Source organism: Macaca thibetana, chromosome 3 (genome assembly GCF_024542745.1).
Source record: "Macaca thibetana thibetana isolate TM-01 chromosome 3, ASM2454274v1, whole genome shotgun sequence".
Taxonomy (NCBI): domain Eukaryota; kingdom Metazoa; phylum Chordata; class Mammalia; order Primates; family Cercopithecidae; genus Macaca; species Macaca thibetana.
In genome coordinates, this window is record NC_065580.1 from 57,582,695 (window position 1) to 57,604,215 (window position 21,521).

Consider the following 21,521-nt stretch of genomic DNA (forward strand, 5'->3'; position numbering starts at 1 on the left):
TTTGCATTTCGTTAAAAAAAACCCAAAAACCCCTCAAGGACTTAAGCTTTGATGAAAACACTAACAACAATTTCATATCTTTTACTTTGTACTTGAGGTTCCACTTTGTAAATTTTGAGATTACACCTGTCACCACCGATGTAGCCTGTAGGCAAATGTCAGTGACCAGAAAATTCTGGCATCTTGTTCTCCAGGAATGTTCAACGGATACTTGTATCTCAGCTCTTGTTGCTCCCAGCTCTAAAACACACACACACACACACACACACCCCTCTCTCTCTCTTACTTTATTCTCATTACTTTAACACTTTGAAGCCTTTATATCCCCCAATCCTGGATCACAATCTTACACCAATCCATGAAAGACTCCTCTAAAAAAATGCCAATGTTGCTACATTGCTTATCATTGTGCTTAAAATTATGTTCAATATTTGATATGAAATTTATACCTATGGCAATCTAAGTCATTTTTCATACCAAATATTTTTATTCTCTCATGAGGACACAGGAGAAAATATATCCAGTATTCTTTCCCACCACCTCCCACAGTCAGATAAGAAAATACAAAAGAAACACAACAAAGAAGTAAGAGGAGTGAAAATATTAGGACCCAACACTTTAAAACAAAGAGAGCAGGAAGATAAAGGTGATGATATAAAGAAAGACAGTTCTAGGCTATTAACCTTGGCCTGACAAAGCAAAGTTCCCACTTATTTTGTCAATATTTCATATATGTGGTAGAATTTTTTCCCTTCTGACAATAGTTCTTGCCATTAAAAAAAGCAAAATTTACCTTACAGAGTTTGATTTTCCAGCAAAGTAGTAAGTTAGATGACGACACTCAAGATTTACCGTGCATACTCTTGTCACTTCATGCAAATCCTCAGCTGGAGCAGATGAGAGGCACATTAATTACACTGGATACAGGAATAATGTTTCTGCAGCTGCAGCAGTTTTGACATTTGCAGACTCCAGCGCACTCTATCTGTAATTTCACTGGCAGCTTGCAAAAACCAGCAGAATCACACTTATAAACAAAGGTCTGCATGGTAATTTATCTCCTATTGACTTCAATGAAGTCTCTTCATTCAGAATACTAAGAGATTCATAATTATGAGCTAAGATCTATGACTTAGCTAAAGAAAATGAAAGACACGTTTCTTGCCTCTTCTCACTTATGTTGTTCCACATACCTGTGGATGATGATACATATGTGCATATCTGTACAATTAAACTATTCACTGAGCACTTGCAAACCCATATGACAAACTGTAGGAATATGCACCAATATCCTATATATTTATTTCAATGAGTGTTATTTCTCTTAGCAGAAACATTTACCTTTCCTCATGCATGTTCCAACTATCTTACCCTCCTCAGACTTTTCTTTTTGTTATGATTCAGAATTGACTTGCTTTTATTTTTGGAGTGGGTTACCGTATCAAAATAGGAGAGACCATTTTTAAACAAATGAAGATTAGGTTACTGACTGCTGTAAAACGTGCCTAGGAAAAAGAGATGAGCATCCTACGGCATACTGACACGGCACCTAGCCCAATTTCAGTGTCAGATAATGCATACAAAAGAGGTGAAATGTCCCTGTTTCAGCTGCCAGTCTGCCAACAGAACAGTTGTTAACATGGCACCACAATTCTGAAAATTTTCTGATACCTCTATTAAGTCTAAAATGATTTAAAGAAGCAAGAGGTGTCTTTAAATGTTCAATGCAGAATCATTTTGTCTCCAGGATCCAAAGGGTGAACATCCTAAGAGTTGATAAGATCTTTTCATGTATCCATTACTCCTAGAATATTATAGCTTTAATTTATTGGAAGATAGCCTTATGGAGATTCATAATGGCTACCATTTCTGAGAGATTCCATGTGCCATGACTTAAGTATTTTATGTATAATAACTCATCTGGTGAGATGTTTGGTTAAACTAGACTAAGAAAAGCTTTAAATAATTCTGTAAGGAGAACATAATCATAGAATAATCTATGATGATTACAGCAAACCTTATGACTCTATAGTAATCCATGTCAGACTAGTGCCACATAGAAAGATTCATTCACTTATTTAATCAACAAGTTGAATATTTTCCATATACCTGGTCATGAGATAAGTCTTGGAGATTTATTCACGATCAAGTCAGACACAGGTTTTGATCTCAGTGAACTTACAGTAAGGTTGGGGAGGCAGGAGCTGGCAAATGAGAATTTCCAATTCAGCTGAGGGAGGAACAGATAAAAATAAGCATCTTTCATAAAAAGCAGATTGTTTCCTGATGAACCAAAGGCTCAGTTCAGAGAGACAGAGTAGTAGGAAGGGAACGAACTTGACATTGTCTGTAAGAGTGCATATGGTGCATATACACGTGTTTGTGTACACACACATACACACCATAGAACACACACACACCACAGAATATATGCAGCCATAAAAAATGATGAAATCATGTCCTTTGCAGTGACATGGATGTAGCTGGAGGTCACTGTCCTAAGTGAATTAACACAAGAGCAAAAAACCAAATACTACATATTCTCACTTATATGTGGAAGTTAAACATTGGGTACATATGGATATAAAGATGGAAACAACAGACACTAGGGACCACTAGAGTAGGGAGGGTCAGGGCAAGGGCTGAGAAACTATGCTCAATACCTGAGTGACAGGATCATGCATACCCCGAACCTCAGTGTCACTCAATACACCTATTAACAAACCTGCACAGGTACCCCTGAATCTCAAATAAAAGTTGAAATTATGTATAAAAAAATAATGCAGATGGCAGTCCAGATAGCAGAATCTGGTAAATCTTTGCATCTAGTTGTATCACTTTGGTTCATCGATAAAGCAAGGGAATTGGTGATTTTGGACCTACACTTAAAAAGCTACAGTGGGCCGGGCACGGTGGCTCACACCTGTAATCCCAGCACTTTGGGAGGCCGAGACGGGCGGATCATGAAGTCAGGAGATTGAGACCATCCCGGCTAACACAGTGAAACTCCATCTCTACTAAAAAATAGAAAAAAATTAGCTGGGCATGGTGGCGGGCGCCTGTAGTCCCAGCTACTCAGGATGCTGAGACAGGAGAATGGCAGGAACCTGGGAGGTGGAGCTTACAGTGAGCCAAGATCGTGCCACTGTACTCAGCCTGGGCAACAGAGCGAGACTCTGTCTCAAAAAAAAAAAAAAAAAAAAAAAAAAAAAAAGAGAAAAAGAAAGCTGAAGTGAAAATAACTGCTTAAATGCATTTAGCTGTTACTTTTAGTTTAAATTTATCTGAAGGTAAACACCTCTCACTGATATACTCACAGCCAACCACCTCCTCCTATACTATTAAGTATAAAAACGTGATGTTAACCCCGTATTTTCCAGTCCATTTCTATTATATTTAAATAACAGGCTTTCAGATGTTTTTAAAATGCCAATTTTATACCCAGTAGCATACTCTGCTACTCTAATATAACATTCCTGGTGTTATAACGTCTAGCACCATTCTGAGCTTTGCTCTCAGGCTGAGTGGAGGCCCCACCTGTTTTTTCCTTTAGCTCCTCAGAGGGCCAGTGAGCCTTAGTGCAAGTTAATACAAATATTTTGTGCAGAATAACTTAAAAATAATAGTAATAAATGAACATTTAAGTGCATTGAGTTCTATGACCTTAATAGGTAAAATCATCATGAATATCGTATCTTGATTACTGTGTGACTTATCCAAATGGATACCAATACTGAAACTAGAAAAAAATGTAAAGTAGCATACTTTGCTATATCTGCACTAAAATGATAGTAAAGTTCTTAATTCTGCAGCAGAGATGAGAACTTAGGATCAGATTTGTATAGTTACCCTTTCGTAAGTGAGCTTTTATCAGAATGTGATTTTAAATGAAGAGGGAATAATGAGAACTATGCAAGGCAAAAAGAAGAGAAAAGACAGAAATGAGAATAAAGAGGCACCACCATAACATTTGGGTTACAAAGGCCTCTTTTTAAAACTAAATGTGTTGCTGAAACATTGCACGGTTTTAAGAACTGATGCAGTGACATTGTTTTTAATCCCCATGTGCTTTGGTCTGTAGCCAAATTCAAGTACTTTTCCAGGTGTGACATCTGTATCACCTATGTGTCATTATAAAAGGAGAGTAGGCTGGGCGCGGTGGCTCACACCTGTAATCCCAGCACTTTGGGAGGCCGAGGCGGGCAGATCACAAGGTCAGGAGATCGAGACCATCCTGGCTAACAAGGTGAAACCCCATCTCTACTAAAAATATAAAAAAATTAGCTGGGCATGGTGATGGGTGTCTATAGTCCCAGCTACTCGGGAGACTGAGGCAGGAGAATGGTGTGAACCCGGGAGGCAGAGCTTTCAGTGAGCCGAGATCGTGCCACTGCACTCCAGCCTTGGCGACAGAGCGAGACTCTGTCTCAAAAACAAAAGGAGAGTAGTGGCTAGAAAGAGTTCAGCGCTGCCCTCACCCTCACCCTCACTGTGAGATGTGCTGTTATTGATCTAAGAGATACATTACTAGCAGTGGAGATATTAGGTATTTGAACAAAATGAGGTGGAGTTTTGAAAGTTAGGTGTGTTTAGAAAGAGCAAAGAGTAAATATATTGATGGGCTAAGTTTATTTCTTTTCTACTGGAAGATACTAGTATTGGCCAGTTGGCTAGAAATTTATTTTCTGACTTTGAGAGGTACCAAAATGTTTTCATTAACACCTAAAGTTCATAAATGTCTAAACAGGCAAAATGATGTTATGTCACGGCAGTTTTAGAAAATTATCTAACATGACGTATGAATATTTTGCTAGATTAAAACCTTTTTTTGAAAAATTGAATTCCTATAACCACTTCCTTTATTTTTATTAGAAAGATAAAGCTAGAGACCTGGTGGTTTTACTGCTTATAATTTCTGGATGTGGTATTATGATTCACCATTATTTATTGCTAGCACTACAGAGAACTGAAAGGGAAAACATTATCAATGCTCTGTACCAGAAAGATTGTGAGATGGCAGAGTGTCCATAAAAGTGAAAGGTACTTTTCTCAGCGGAGTTTGCGCAAACCCAGAGAACTCCGAAACAAAGCAGCCCCAAGCATACTGCAGTAGATAAAAGATTACTAAACATTTTTTGCTACTTCTCCACCAAAAGGCTTCCCTTGCCTTGAGTCTGCGCTGACCTATGACTCGTTCTGATCCAAAGAGTAGAAGAGCTGCATTTCTCTGGTTAGTTCATTTGGTTCTAGGAATTGGCAGACCACCTCAATGATTTATACCACCTAAATCAATAGAATGGGGTAGAAGTGACACTGTGCAGGACCAGCCTAGGCCTTAAGAGGCCTGATAGCCTTCCCTTTTGCTCTCTCAAGGTACCCTAAGCTACCTTGTCATTAAGACTGTGTGGAGCAATGCCTGGCAAGATCTCAGGTGTCCCAACCATCCCAGTGGAGGCATGAAGTGTGAGTGAAGTCGCCCTGTGCATCCTAGCCCCAGGAGAGCTTCATATGACTGCAGCTGGGTGATGAGTCCCGAAGTAAGTCTAGTAGAAGACAGTGACCTACCTGATCCTAAGTGAGACTGCAGAATCATGAGCCAACGATCTAGTGTTCTTTTAAATCACCTGAGTTTGGCATAGTTTGTTAGGCAGCAATAGAAAACTAAACAGGTACTTCAAAGGAGTAGAAAAATTACATTTCTCTGATTAGTTCATTTGCTTCTGGCAATTGACAGACTACCTAAATGATTTACACTACCTAAATGTGAACACCTGGCTATGGTGAAGGGTGGTGGTGAAAGGCTGGCTGATTCACTAAGACATTTGAAATAGGGCAGGCAGTAGGAGGGCAGTTATGGGGAGAGCCCACCTCAGTGTGTGCTCAGGTTTCAAAAGGAAGCCTGCTCTGGATATAGGTTGGTTATGAAGTGGTGGAAAAACAAGCCAGAAAACATTTTCAAACGACTTCTTAGGCTTTCTTGCAGCTCTTTCTCAGGGAATGTTTAATGAACAACCAGGAAATTGTATTAAACTGCTAAGGCGCTCAGAATGGTTAGGAAGGGCCAGAGAACACTGGGGTGGGGTGGAGTGGGAAACCACTGGATGACCATTAACTAAAAAATCAATACGGAATGGCCAGCACTAAGAAGAGAGGCAATAACTACTCCTCTGAGAGCAGGCCCATCACCATCCACATGGGCCTCAGGTTAATCCACACTCTTCCCTAGAGGGTAAAAAGGGTAACTAAGATTTCAGATAATAATGCTATGGGATGGAGTATCCAGAAACAGTGCTTAAACCCCCCAAAGTGAGAAACTGCTTATAGTCCAACATCCTAGACTTATTTCTAGAAGCCACTTAATGTGACTGGTAAGAAAGATAAATGTAAGGATTAGGTTTTTTCTATTGGATAGAAGCCCTTATTCTCCACCCTAAAAGCTAGTCCCCACTGTTGTTATTCACACACACCCCTTCAAAGCAGTTCTGAGCATAGGCTTGAATGGGAGAGGGGGAGGTTAAGATGGAGGGTGTTTGCAAAGCTGTATAGTAGGTGAGAAAGGAATCTTCTTGCTACTACTACAGGCAGTCGTTCTCATACTCCATTGGGCATATGATGCAGATTCTAAGACTTTTGGTTCAAGATAACAGATTGAACACACATCTTTCTCTTTAACAAGGACTTTAAAATAGATAAATCCACGGCAATGAAGAGACCCTGAGAAGGATGGTTGTAAGACAGGACAATGGAAGAGAATTCTAGAATATGGAATGCCAATACAGGCATGAGAGCAGAGGTATCATGACTTTGAAAAGTATATTCCAGAGCAGGAGCTGGCAAACTAAGACCCATGAGGCAAAACCTGCTGCTACCTGTATTTGTAATTAAAGTTTTATTGGTACACAGCCATACCCACTTGTTTTTACATGTTGTCTAGGGCTGCTTTCATAATAGCAGAGTTGAAGAATTGTAACAGAGACCATCTGGTCTGCAAAACCTAAAATGTTTTACCTAAGTATTTACTAATATTTGATCCTTTACAGAGTTTGCTGATTTCGGTTCTAGTGTCTTCTTGGCTGGGAGGGCAGCATGGACAGGAAGGACTCTCAGTTGCTCCACAGAACCCCAGAAGGGCTAGGGATCTGGAAACATCTGATCTGAGTATATGGAAGATCTGCCTGGCCATTTGCCTGTATGCAGAACTCCCACCAAACACCCAAGTCAGAGAATGAGGGTGTCTCCAAAACAGAAAGAAAAATGCCCCAGAGAACAGATTAGACTTTCTTATTCTGTCCCTGCTTCATAACCCTAAATAAAATCTGACTAGTCTTCAAATTCTGCCACCAACGTTGGACTCCCAAGTATCTTTATAGGATTTCACTCTTAAATACAAAAATCTAGAAACATTAGACATGTGAGCACCACACTCTAGTAAAATAAAGATATGTGAGAAAAAGAGGATATGGATAGGAATAACAGTGGACTGTGTTTGGGAAAAATATAATGCAAAGTCCCTAAGTGTCAGCCGTGCAACCACCCCACTAGACAGGGGCTGCAAGACAAAAAAAATGACCAGAAAAAAGGAGATCCTCCATAGCACCTAATATGACATTTTTTGGGGAAAATATGATTATTTTAAGAAAGATATTGCAATAAAGAAAGATTATAAAACTCCACAAATCTGTTTAAGGGAAACAATATATTTATGGTACATTACTGGGCTCAGTGAACAAATGTACAAAGCCATAATGATGCAAAAACTATGCAAATTTCACTAAAATTAGTTGTAAAACTCTATTGGGAGGATGTAGGAGGGTTACCAGATGCTAAAGCTTCATTTTTTTCTAAAAGAAAGTAAATATAGGTCATGTCTAAACTGTTAAATCAAGACAACTGTATAAGTGTATTCATTAGAAGTGTGAAGGTAGCTACCAAAAGAAATATCTAAAAGAATGTAAACTAATCCATTGTCTCTGGGATCTAGGTCTAGGGGGTGGGAAGGGACAGGGTGGAGACATTTTAAGCATGATAAATATTTTTATCCTTTTTTATTTACCATGCACATGTACTGCTTCAACAATTACACACACACACACACACACTGTGTGGAACACTACTTCTAGAAATATGGAATCAGTAGGTCTGGGGGCACAGGAATCTGTATTTTTAAAATGCTCTCCAAATGGTTCTGACAAAGTTAATCTTGTGCCCTTACTTTCAGAAGCACAGATACAGAGGTAGCAACCACTAAAAGAGCAGTGACATCTACCTGCTCAAGTGGAGAAGTGCCAGGGGTTAAAGAATTCTAGGATTGGCTGGGCATGGTGCCTCATAACTGTAATCCCGGCATTTGGGAGGCCAAGGTGGGAGCCTTGCTTCAGGCCAGGAGTTTGAGACCAGTCTGGGCAACAAAGTGATACCTTGTCTCTATAAAAATTTTAAAGAAATTAGCCAAGCATGATGGTGCAAGCCTGTGGTTCCAGCTACTTGGGAGGCTGTGGTGGGAGGATGACTGGAGCCCAGGAGCTGGAGGCTACAGTGAGCAATGATTGTGCCACTACACTCCAGCCTGGGTGACAGAGTGAGACTCTGTCAAGAAAAAGATGATGAAAAGGAAGAAGAAAGAAGACAGAAGAAAGAAGCAAGAAGAAGAAGAAAAGAAAGAAGACAAAAAGAAGAGAAAGATGAAGAAGAATGTTAGGATGCTTGCATGTTTTTCTCTCAGGATACTTTCTTGTGATTTTACTAATAAAATGGATAAATGCTAAAAGAAGGCAAGTAAAAACTAACAGGTTGTGAGTTACTTCATAATTCAACTCCTGCCTATGGAAGCACTTCATGAATAGGTTAGCTCTCTTCTCTCTCGTGTATGTTGCAAACCACAAGCTTTGATTCAAAAATTAGCCTGGGGAAAAACATAAAACATCATGTAAAGAGGGAAGCTTTTTAACTGAAGGATGTTAGATAACTATCTTTCAGACTCCGTGGTTTCTGTGTAAGCCATGTTACATCAAACTTGATTTTAAAAATACTTTAAACAATGTAATCCGGGTCTCCAGTGTTTACAAATGATTGCTGGGATGTGTAGAACACTTAATAATAAGAATTCAGAGGGTTTCTGGGCACTATGGTAATTCTTTCTGAGAATCCTTCTGCAACATTATAGGATCATTGGCTCAATTAGTTGTCAAAAAGCAGCCAAAGGCACACTGCCCTCATTTTCTCCTGTTCTCCATCCCTTCCCAGGAGTCAGTGCTGACTAAGAAAGAAATAATTCCCAACTCTACCCTTATATCTCTTGTACAGGACCCAGGGTCAAACTTTTTGGTACAGAGGATTTTCCTTTGTGCCTGCACAAACTACTGACATCTCTTTGACTAAATTACAGATCACCTAGAGCTGGAGAAGTTGACTAAAATATTTTCATGTTTATTTCAATGTCAAATGAGACTGCTCACCTTTTCAATACCAGTAACTTATCCTTTGTATCTGTAGTGGCTATTATTTGTGTTAATTTTTGAGGTTCATTTGATATATAAAGTCATTATAAAAAAGAAAATTAATTTTGTCTTTACCATGTACTTGTCTTTTAAATTTCATCCAGAAACTGAAAAACTGGTTTGTTGGTGCTTCAGTGGTCAGGTACATTGTCCAATTAGCATTGACTAGGCTATACTGTAAAAGAGGAATTCGGCTTATTCAAATTTCATTTCTTCATTTTTAAAAGCATCCATCCAATCATCCATCCATCTGTCCTTCCATCCATCCATCTGTCTGTCCACCAAGAAGTACTTATGAGCACCTGTTATTTGCCCAGCACTGTTTTATGTTCCAGGAACATATAAGTAAAGCAAAATATTAGCCATAGAGTAAACCTCTATGCCAAATGGGCTAAAAATTAGTTGAAAAATTCTATAAGAATGGTTTTAATCACGGGTATATGTGTATTTGTGATATTCTGGTGTTTTTATTTGAGGATATATGACTCTATACTGTCTCTGATGTTTGCTACAAGTCTAAGTAGTTCATCTTCACCACTTATGATGATCATTTTACCCCATACTTCACCATAAATTCACACTGAAGGTGAAACATTAATGTACACGGTGGTGGCGTACCCTCTTTTCTAGGCACTTCTCACTACTGTGCCTCTCTACATGTGCTATTTCCTCTTCCCATGATCTTCATCACTTGTCCACCTAGCAGATACCTGTTCATCATCCAAAACTCTTTCAGGCATCATCTTCTCTATGAGGCCTTCCCTAAGCACCTCCCAGCAGAATGGATCCCCCTTTCCTCTGTACTACTGTTGTACTTATGTACATATTTCTATTATTGCATTGATATAAATATTCACTAACATGTCACTGGTAAACTTCTTGGAGATAGAAACATTTGTCTCATTTTTGTTTCCCTAGTAATTTGGGATTTGCTAGTAATTAGCAAAATGTCTGGCACATTCACTAAATATTTGCTGAATTGAACTGAAGAGCCATTCCCTCTATTATAACATGTGGGATGTTGCAGAAATGTGTTTTTACATGTCGTTTTAAAATTATCTCACAATTACAGGTAAACATTTTAAATTTTTTAAATATTTAACAAGCATTACATTTTGTTGGATTAAACTCTTTTCCAATGAGAGGCATTATCATCCCTATAAAAGCCTAATAAAATTATACAGTTAGCAGTATACTTTAAAAATTTTCTGTTGCTTAGCCAGGTGTGATGCTGCATTCCTGTAGTCCTAGCTACTTGGAAGGCTGAGGCAGGGGGATTGCGTGAGCCCAGGAGTTTGAGTCCCACCAGCCTGGGCAACACGGCAAGACCCCATCTCTTGAGAAAACAAACAAACAAACAAACATCTGTTGCTCACTTCTCCTACTCTCCTGACTTTGTGCCAATATTGTGGTTATTACAGACCTATTATATTTTGCTACAATTACTTGTTTATGGGCATGTGGCCCCTCCTAGTTGTGAACGCCTTGAAAAACAAGTCTGTGTTCTTCCCATCTTTATAGCCCTGGCGCACTGCAATGACTATGAAAGAGAGGTGCTCAGCAAGTTAAATGCATAGGGGACTAAATAGGAGATGGTGAATAGAATTAAATCTTTGGTTCTTTTATCTCCCCTAGGACCTGCTTTGTGATGATCTTAAATGAAGACAATCTGCTAAATTCTAAATAAAGCTTTGACTTTGTGGTTGAATAAAGCTAACTTAGACTGTGTGGGTGTGGCAAACTAGCAAAATGAGTAAAAAAGAAAAAATATTTTCTATGCAAATATTTTTATTTTGTCTTTTAAGTTTACACTGAAATAAATCTTTTCTAGTTTTGAAACATGAAATAGTGGAAAGAAAAATAACTACATTTTTATTCTAAAAAGAAATGGATTTGTGAAATACTTCACTGAAGTTCAAAAGCACTGGGGAGTCTTTCCCCTCTCCCAAGACGGAATTAGTCCCATAATTTTCTTTTATTCTAATTGTAGGCAACAGGGTAATTTTTACTGAAAAATTCGATGTTTGTGAGGTTTTGGCAACATGAAGATGTGGATGTTCAGAAAAATATCACCAAATGAATGGCAGAGTTGGACACCTTCTCACTCACTCTTGTAGAAAATTATGTACACATGACTTTTATAACAGTAGTGTTTGGAAACGTGGTGAGTTAGTTTTGAAACTTCATCTCAACTTTTAAGGAGATACAATATGCATTACTCACAAATGAGTGGCAGTGACAAATATACTCATAAGGGTACCTTAAAAAGTTATTTATACAGAAACTATATGATAAATGGTAATATAGCATTGGTGATATTTAAAATTAAAAATGTCAGATGAATACCTCAGTTTTTTTTTTGTTGTTGTTTCTCTACACACAAACCACTTTAAAACCCATGGAAGAACAATTCATCAGTGTACTGGTCATAAAAAAGGCGGAACTTTTTCTCCAAAGGAATTCTTTAATTTTTGTATCTACTAGAACTGATTGAGTTTGGAAAGTTGATATCATAAACTAAATAAGTGTGAAAAACATGACAATGGTGAAAGAGTATATTCCTTTAAAGATATAGTTATCGTACTTTATAATAGTATTCTAAGGCATTTAAAAATTACACTATACCGATAAAAAGTTCTGAAATTGAGGCAGTAATTAATAGCCTACCAACCAAAAAAAAGTCCAGGACCAGAAGGATTCACAGTCGAATTACACCAGAGGTACAAAGAGGAGCTGGTATCATTCCTTCTGAAACTATTCCAAACAATAGAAAATGAGGGAATCCTCCCTAATTCATTTTATGATGCCAGCATCATTCTGATACCAAAATCTGGCAGAGACACAACAACAAAAAAGAAAATGTCAGGCCAATATCCCTGATGAACATTGCTGTGAAAATCCTCAATAAAATACTGGCAAACTGATTCCAGCAGCACATCAAAAAGCTTATCCACCATGATCAAGCTGGCTTCATTCCTGGGATGCAAGGCTGGTTCAACATATGCAAATCAATAAACGTAATCCATCACGTAAGCAGAACCAATGACAAAAACCACAGGATTATCTCAAAAGATGCAGAAAAGGCCTTCGAGAAAATTCAACACCACTTCATGCTAAAAACTCTCCATAAACATGGAACATATCTCAAAATAATAAGAGCTATTTATGACAAACACACAGCCAGTATCATACTGAATGGGGAAAAAAAGGAAGCATTCCTTTTGAAAACTGGCACAAGACAAGGATACCCTCTCTCACCACTCCTATTCAACATAGTATTGGAAGTTCTGGCCAGGGCAATCAGGCAAGAGAAAGAAACAAAGGTATTCAAATAGAAAAAGAGGAAGTCAAATAGTCTCTTTTTGCAAATGACATGATTATATATTTAGAAAACCCCATCGTCTCAACCCAAAAACTCCTTATGCTGATAATAAGCAACTTCAGCAGAGTCTCAGGATACAAAATCAAGGTGCAAAAATCACAAGCATTTCTATAAACCAAGAACAGACAAACAGAGAGCCAAACCATGAGTGAATTCCCATTCACAACTGCTACAAAGAGAATAAAATACCTAGGAATACAATTTACAAGGGATGGGAAGGACCTCTTCAGGGAGAACCTATAAACCACTGCTCAAGGAAATAAGAGAGGACACAAACAAATGGAAAACATTCCACGTTCAGGGATAGGAAGAATCAATATCGTGAAAAAGGCCATATGCCCAAAGTAATTTATAGATTCAATGCTATCCCCATCAAGCTACCATTGACTTTCTTCACAGAATTGGAAAAAACCACCATGAATTTTATATGGAACCCAAAAAGAGCCCACATTGCCAAGGCAATCCTAAGCAAAAAGAACAAAGCTGGAGGCATCACACTACCTGACTTCCAACTATACTATAAGGGTACAGTAACCCAAAATGGCATGATACTGGTACCAAAACAGATATACAGGACAATGGAACAGAACAGAGGCCTCAGAAATAAACACCACACATCTGCAACCATGTGATCTTTGACAAACCTGACAAAAACAGCAATGGGGAAAGAATTCCCTATTTAATAAATGGTGTTGGGAAAACTGGCTAGCCATATGCAGAAAACTCAAACTGGACCCCTTCCTTACACCTTATATAAAAATTAACTCAAGATGGATTAAAGACTTAAATTTAAGACCTAAAACCATAAAAACCTTAGAAGAAAACCTAGGCAATACCATTCAGGACATAGGCATGGGCAAAGACCTCATGACTAAAACACCAAAAGCAACGGCAACAAAAGCCCAAATTGACAAGTGGGATCTAATTAAACTAAAGAGCTTCTGCACAGCAAAAGAAACTACCATCAGAGTGAACAGGCAACCTACAGAATGGAAGAAAGTTTTTGCAATCTATCCATCTGACAAAGGGTTAATATCCAGAATCTGCAAAGAATTTAAACAAATTTACGAGAACAAAACAACCCCATGAAAAAGTGAGCGAAGCATATGAACAGACACTTCTCAAAAGAAGACATTTGTGCAGCCAACAAACATATGAAAAAAAGCTCATCATCACTGGTCATCAGAGAAATGCAAATCAAAACCACAATGAGATACTATCTCATGTCAGTTTATGGTGATCTTTAAAAAGTCAGGAAACAACAGATACTGGAGACGATGTGGAGAAACACGAACACTTTTACACTGTTGGTGGGAGTGTAAATTGGTTCAGCCATTGTGGAAGACAGTGAGTTGATTCCTCAAGGATCTAGAACCAGAACTACCATTTGACCCAGCCATCCCATTACTGGGTATATACCCAAAGGATTATAAATCATTCTACTATAAAGACACATGTACAGGTATGTTTATTGCAGCACTGTTCACAACAGCAAAGACTTGGAACTAACCCAAATGCCCATCAATGACAGACTGGATAACGAAAATGTGGCATATATATACCATGGAATACTATGCAGCCATAAAAAAGGATGAGTTCCTGTCCTTTGCAGGGACATGGATGAAGCTGGAAACCATCATTCTCAGCAAACTAACACAAAAACAGAAAACCAAACACCGCATGTTCACACTCATAAGTGGGAGTTGAACAATGAGAACACATGGACACAGGGAGGGGAACATCACACACTGGGGGGGCCTGTCCATGGGTTGGGGGCTAAAGGAGGAATAGCATTAGGAGAAATACCTAATGTAGATGACGGGTTGACGCATGCAGCAAACCACCATGTCTCGTGTATACCTATGTAACAAAACTGCACGTTCTGCACATCTACCCCAGAACTTAAAGTATAATTTAAAAAAATTACACTATACAAATCTTGAATCAGCACTTAAAATACACAGGTCAAACTTAATTTCTTCATTGTTTTCTAGATAAGGAAATTAATATTTATAAGCTGTGGGACTTACCCAAGATCATGGGCCAGGCAAGAAAATTTAAAATCAGACTGTGAAGCCAAACCTTGTTCATTACTTTTTCATTTACTGTCTGTAATTTTCATCTTTTATATGTTCCTGCCCTTAGCAATTTGCCTCTGTATTTCCACATGAAATAAATTTCAATTGTGATTTGAGTAGACATCTGAGTAATTATATAGGAAAAGTAATTTTTAAGGACTAGAAAAGACTCACATATGAAAACATTATATGGGGACAGACTTAGTCCAGTTTAAAATTTTCTGTATGAGATAGGCATGTATATTTCAATAACTAACCTGGGTTATATAGCATGAGAATATTATAAGATTATCACAGATTTTAAAATACTGTGGCTGAATATAAGTTAGAAAAGTGTGAAATGTTAATCACACCGCTAAGAACAAACTCTAGAGATAAATTAGAAAAGTGTCAATCTTAAGAGACCATTGAATCCAGCAAACAGAAGGGGTAGTCTAAAAAAGAAGGCAAAGATTATATTCGAAATTGTTTCTAAATTAATTCAACTTGATATTTTTAAACTTAGGGGAAACATAATTTATGCTTTTTGCTTTTCCTAAAGTGAAGTGACCTTTGTCTTTTGAATAAAAACACAAAAGAAGCTCCTTATATTTGCCTTTAGAAAAAAAGATGTTGCAAAACAATTTTGTAAACCGTGAAGGGTCTTACCTGTTTCCATTTTTCCATCCTGTGCTGCGGGGCCATCCGGAATCACACTTTTCACCTGCAGAAACTCATCAGGCTCGTCTCCACCAATGATGGTAAATCCAAAACCCATGTTGCTCTTTTTTAGGGTGGTGCTGAGGAATGTTCCCTTCAACTGGGATGCATCCCGGGTGAAGAGTGGTTTTTCTACATCGGCCAATATAAGTTAAAAAAGAAAAAGGCATGTTCAAGGCAAGTTCTCAGACAAGAGAAAGCCAGCCCCCGAGCAGCGACAATCCCAGGGGTAAATGTGGGGGTCTTACATAGCAAATGCAAGCAGGTGGTGACTACAAGAGGAGCAAAACTATTAGAATTTCCTACACATGGAGAGCAGTCCCAAGCATCCAGGGAAAGATGAAAAAGCTGTTTGGTTTGGAGGCAGAGTTTTTGTCAAATCAGTTTCCACTCATTAATTTAGCCTTCTTGGGCTTAAAAAAGGCTGTGTCAACAGGCTGCCAGAGCCTTCTGAGAAAGAGGACAAGGAGCCCAAATCATCCAGACAACATCTGGATCTGTTCCTCTGGTTGTTAGAAAAGATTCCAGGTAGGAGGTATGTGTCAGTGGCCGATCCTAAACTAAGCCTTGAAGAAATAAGGGTAGAAACATGAAAAGGACTTGTGATTTTTTTAAAGTGAATAACAGCACATTTCAGCATGTGCAGTATCACAAACAGAGAAACAGTGGAATGTGATCACACACTCAAAAGTCCAGATTGCTTAGAAAGAGTACCTGTATGTGGGACTGACTTTTGTTTACACCGCTCTGTTGTGAGATACTATAAAGATAATCAGGTAAATAAATTGTTATTGGCTCCGATAGTGTTTAGTATACTCTAAAATGTGAGCAAAAGGCAAGCCAATGTTTTTAGATATAATTATGAATGTAAAGGTAACACATTTTGTAACAATATGTTGATAGATTCAAATCATATGCCTGAATAATCTGAATAGGCACTGCATTGATTTACCTGCTAATTTGTTATATAATATGCTTTTCCAGCTACGATCTGTAATAAATATATTCCTAAGTATAATAAGTGTTTTAAAAAATAATCGTCATACTAGGAAACAGAATTAATATCTGCTTTAAATTCCATCACAGATAAATATTTTATATTACTCTTTTAAAATGTGTTATATTTAGGTGATCTGATTTAATATTTGTAACAGCCAAATTGTACATGGTAACTCAGTTAAGTATTCTGCATGATATCTTTGTTGTTACATTCTAGGTGACATGTAATAAACTCTAAAATAATGAGTCATTCTATTAGACTTCTGCTTTTTCTGTCCACTTACATATCACGTGTATCTTTATTAAAAACAGAGCTTCTTTAAAACATAAATAAAAACCACATATAATCCTTTCTCCTATGTTTGCTTTATCAAATTAATGTTTATAGTTGGAGAGAAGTTCATCAGGAGACCTTTACATTCATTTAATTATGCTGCATTATATGGCGTGAAAATTATCAGCAGGCAAGCCTAGAGCTCCCGACTCTAAAGACTCTTGTGCTTTTATTTAGAAGCTCACTAGCTGTGAAAAGTTCGTGCAGCAACTCATCCCACTACGTGGCTCCCAGGTGTAGTCAGGTCCCGCAAGCAGTCCTGGGACGTACCAAACAGCCAGGGCCTCCCTGCTGGGTCGCGCTGATAGTAAGACAAGTCATTCACACTGCGCGACCTCTCCGGGGCTGCACCGGGGCGGATGGATTTGGGCCTAGGTAATGTCCATGAGGAGTTGTCTACTGTCACAAAGGAGAACAAGCCTCATTCTTGTGCTTGGTCTTTTAAGGACAAACTTATGAGTCTCTAAGAATCTCTGGAGTTTACAGGGCCACTATAAAAATCCAGTTATCTCCTCCACCTGGTGACATGCTGTACATTCCTATAAGGTTTAACTTCATCTGCGGTTGCTAAAGGCATTAGTTTAGAGAGAATGCAAACATCCAGCTAAAGCTAATAGGAGGGTCTGGAGAAAGCAAATCAAATTTTCAAAATGGTCCAAGCTACAGACATATTTGGAAGAGCAGGCAGTTTGACAGACAATTTTCCCTTTGAAACACCACATGCTGACAGGTATCATACCTCGGAAACCTGGGGCCTGCAGGGGCTTTGTTCCAAGTTCTGTGTGGGGCATGTTATGTTGCTGTAGCTTCCTTTTTGCTTCCAGGACAGGATTTTCAAACTGTGTTCTTCTATTTATGTGGCTAAAAAAGAAAATTTCCAATTAGGATAACAGTGGGGCAAGGTCATTTAAAAGACCATACGTATGGCTCTATAGAGGGCAGGTGATTAAGGGCCACCTTATCTGATTACAGTCAAGTGCCTCACCCAGCACGCCGTTAGGCTCCTGACTGGGCTGGCCTGTGTACAACACACATTTCTGTGACAAGTGCTGAGTTCTCAAAGGATCTATCATATGTTGTTCTATTTACATCATGCATGATTCAGCTAAAAGAACTAGAAAGTGCACTTACTTTCTGGTCTACTATGTTCATTTGAGATGAGTTTAATACGCAATAAAATAAGTGGGCAAGAAATGAAATTTATACTGAATGGTGTTGAAGGAAAGAACATCGCCTGAGCTTTGCAGAGTCCCCATATCAAACAGGATGAATGTGAGGTAAATTCTTTGATAGAGTATAGCAACCAGAGTCTACACTTTTTAGAGTTAGTCCTGGATTGAGAGACTGGGATTCAAGAGAAAGACTCCCAAGATCTTTGCAGAAGTTACAGAATGCATATGTAGGACAGTTGATGCTGAAATCAATCAAAAGTGGAGAATTCATATTCTACATGGTGAGAGGACAAACTCGTAGCTATCAGATGCAGAGTGGCTTGAAGCAACTGTGGCCCAGCTAAACTGAGAGCTTATAGTCCAAGCACACTGTGAATTCCTATATAGCAGGCTGTTTGAAATTTAGAGTTCCTTTGCTGTGGGGAGAGTAGGAACCAACAATCCTGCTTTCAGTGGTGGGCCTATGTTGCTCTTTCTCTAGGATATAAACATCCCATGACAGGGCTGGCATATACATTGATTTTGGTTCTTCGTGCAAACTGAAATAGAATTATGGCAGGCAAGCATGAAGAGGAGAGAAGGGATGGAGGAGAAACTGACAAATACTGAGTACTTAACTCTTGGCCAGTTCCTATATATAATTTTCCTCAATGAAGCTTCATAACAACACAGACTTGCATTCTAATTATCCCCCTTTTAAAGGCAATGAGACTGACACATGGAGAGATCGGATTATTTGCTCTAAATCACATGTCCAGTGGGAAGGCTGGACTTGGCCGTGTTTATCTCTAAAATGAATCTCTGCACACTTTTTTCTTTTTGATGTACAATTTCACATTGGCATGTACACACATACTTACCATGTGTGTACACCCTGCACGTCCCCAACACAAACCACTTACAGCTTCAGAAAAGAAAGGAGATAAAAGCAGCAACATCTCAACAACCAATTTTCCAATACTATGAATCAGATCATTTCAAAGCAGTTCCCAGAAACAAGGTAAGTCAACTGTAAGATCTAATTCTTTTCTCAAGGGAGACAGAGTAAAGTAGCTGCCTGCCCCACAGGCTCTGCAGTCAATCAGTCCTGTATTCAAATTCCAGTTCTACCACTTGACTAGCAGTGTGACCTTGGGTGAGTTATTGAACCTGAGTCTTAGTGTCTTAATCTGTAATACCAGCAGAATGCCTCCTTCCTGGGGGGGTTGTGAGGATTAAGTGAAGTAATGAATATTAGCATATGGTTTTGAGTACAGGCATGCTCAATAATCAGCAGCAGCTTGTATCACCGTCACCATCTTAATCACCACCATCACTGTCATCATTTTTCATTTCTAAGAAAGGCTTTATTGGGGAAACTTCAGAAGCACTGGGACCTTGCTCTAACTGCCTTTGGTGCTGTTTAGGAAGGGAGTTCTTCTAACAATGCTCTTTGTTAATGAAACTCATTTGTAAGGGGTTCAAAGTACAACCATCTATGTAAAATTATTTTCCGATGGAAATAAAATGCTATTGTAATGCTCTTGTGCACCAAGGCCTTGTGCATCATGACTGTGGTGCACAGTGAACTAATAATATCGGTGCCTGTAAAGCATGTGAGCTGTAAACTCTAACACTGTAAACTCTAATACTACACGCTGTTTTGGAAGGACCAGAGTTTGATGCCTGTTTTCTCATTTCTCCATTATTATGTAACTTCCTTACTAAAATCCTTTGAAGCCTTCCTATTACTTAAACATATACTGTTCCTGATCTTGCCCTCGCTCATTTCTGTAGCTTCACCTTTGGCCGCATCACCACATGTGCCCTCTGCTTTGAACATACTTGGAGCTACTTTGATCAGTGACCCTCTATCAGACCTCTTATCTTTCCACGAGATTCAGTATATAAATAGTGCAGCATTTGAAGCAAGACAACCTGGGTTTCAGGTGGCATCTTGGGCACATTTCTAACTCTCTAAGCTTCAATATCTTTATCTGTAAAATGGGGACATTAATAGCTACATCATGGGTTGCTGTGAGGATAAGAGAAATGTTTAAAATGTTTGTATCTCCCTTCGATACCCAGGGAGAACCCAACAATGAAGGTATGGTGCTTATTTTTTTTGCGGTACAGTTATTTCTTATTACTATTATTGAAGTGTTGCAGTGGTTACTGCCGTTATTCTGAGGATGTTTTCCTATCTCCCCTGTGTCTCCTTCCCTCACCCCTCCCAGCCACATTTCCCGCCTGTGTAATATTCTTCCCTCTTGGGTTATCAGAAAACTTTGAACAGACTTCTCTCATTGCAGTTTATTCACTTAAAAAAAAAATCCATCTACTGAAGCATTTATCCTTTAAGTAACAAATAATCCAATTACATTCTTTTTTTCTTTTTTTTTTTTTTTTTTTCCTTGAGACAGAGTCTTGCTCCGTCAGCCAGGCTGGAGTGCAGTAGGGCAATCTCAACTCACTGTAAGCTCCGCCTCCCAGGTTCACCCCAATCTCCTGCCTCAGCCTCCTGAGTAGCTGGGACTACAGAGGCCCACCACCAAGCCCGGCTAATTTTTTTTGTATTTTTAGTAGAGACGGGGTTTCACTGTGTGAGCCAGGATGGTCTTGATCTCCTAAAAATATACAATTAAGTTATTATTGACAATAGTCACTATTCACTTATTTTCTTATATGCCACTTCATCATTAAGAGGATTTTAGGAAAACAACAACAAAAGTAAAAAAATTAGGGTGAAGTTAGTTGAATCTAGGTGGGAGATCAATAGAATTGATAAGATAGGTTCCTATTTGTTTATTAGAGTTTTGTTGCAAATTAGCTTTCAGCTTTTAAGCTGCTAATTCAACAGGAGAGAGAAACCAATTATACTATTCATAGTATTTAAGATGCACTCAAGCCAGTTGTTTAGAAGGACATGGTATTCCTAAGTCTTATGTGACATTCCTTTCCAAATTTTGAATAAAGAGATTCCTGCGATGTAGTATACGGCATCCTAAATAATAATTTTACAATAATGAATTTCACACGCTATCCTAACTTTATTACAATGTGTTTTAATTATTAATTTTCATGCTGATCTCCTTCCCTAGATTGTGTACTCCTATATACAGGATACATGTGTTATTTATCTTTGTGTATTGAGCATTAACACAGTGAATGAAAAATAGCTTTTTTTGTTAAATAACTAAATGATGAGTGTGTGTTTTAAAACATTTATTTTCAAACATATGTCAATAACTTTAAGAAACCAAGAAATGTACTAGGATATCAACTTTTCTTGTTTCCTATCTGTTCTATATCCGTTTTGCTAAGTCATTGTTCGTCATATGCATAACTTTATCCTTAGAAAATACATCACAAAAACTTTCT

The 21,521-nt window shown here is 38.3% G+C and overlaps 1 protein-coding gene across 4 annotated transcripts in view; it reads right to left on the bottom strand.

Annotated features, from left to right (window-relative positions):
- MAGI2 (membrane associated guanylate kinase, WW and PDZ domain containing 2) overlaps positions 1 to 21,521 on the bottom strand; it is a 1,483,072-nt gene that overhangs the window by 325,202 nt on the left and 1,136,349 nt on the right. For all 4 annotated transcript variants that reach the window (XM_050782786.1, XM_050782785.1, XM_050782788.1 and 1 more), the window contains exons 8-9: positions 17,729 to 17,850; positions 15,606 to 15,788 (exon numbers count right to left, since the gene is read on the bottom strand). In XM_050782786.1, coding sequence (XP_050638743.1) covers positions 15,606 to 15,788; positions 17,729 to 17,850 — 305 coding nt within the window. The remainder of the gene's footprint in view (positions 1 to 15,605; positions 15,789 to 17,728; positions 17,851 to 21,521) is intronic.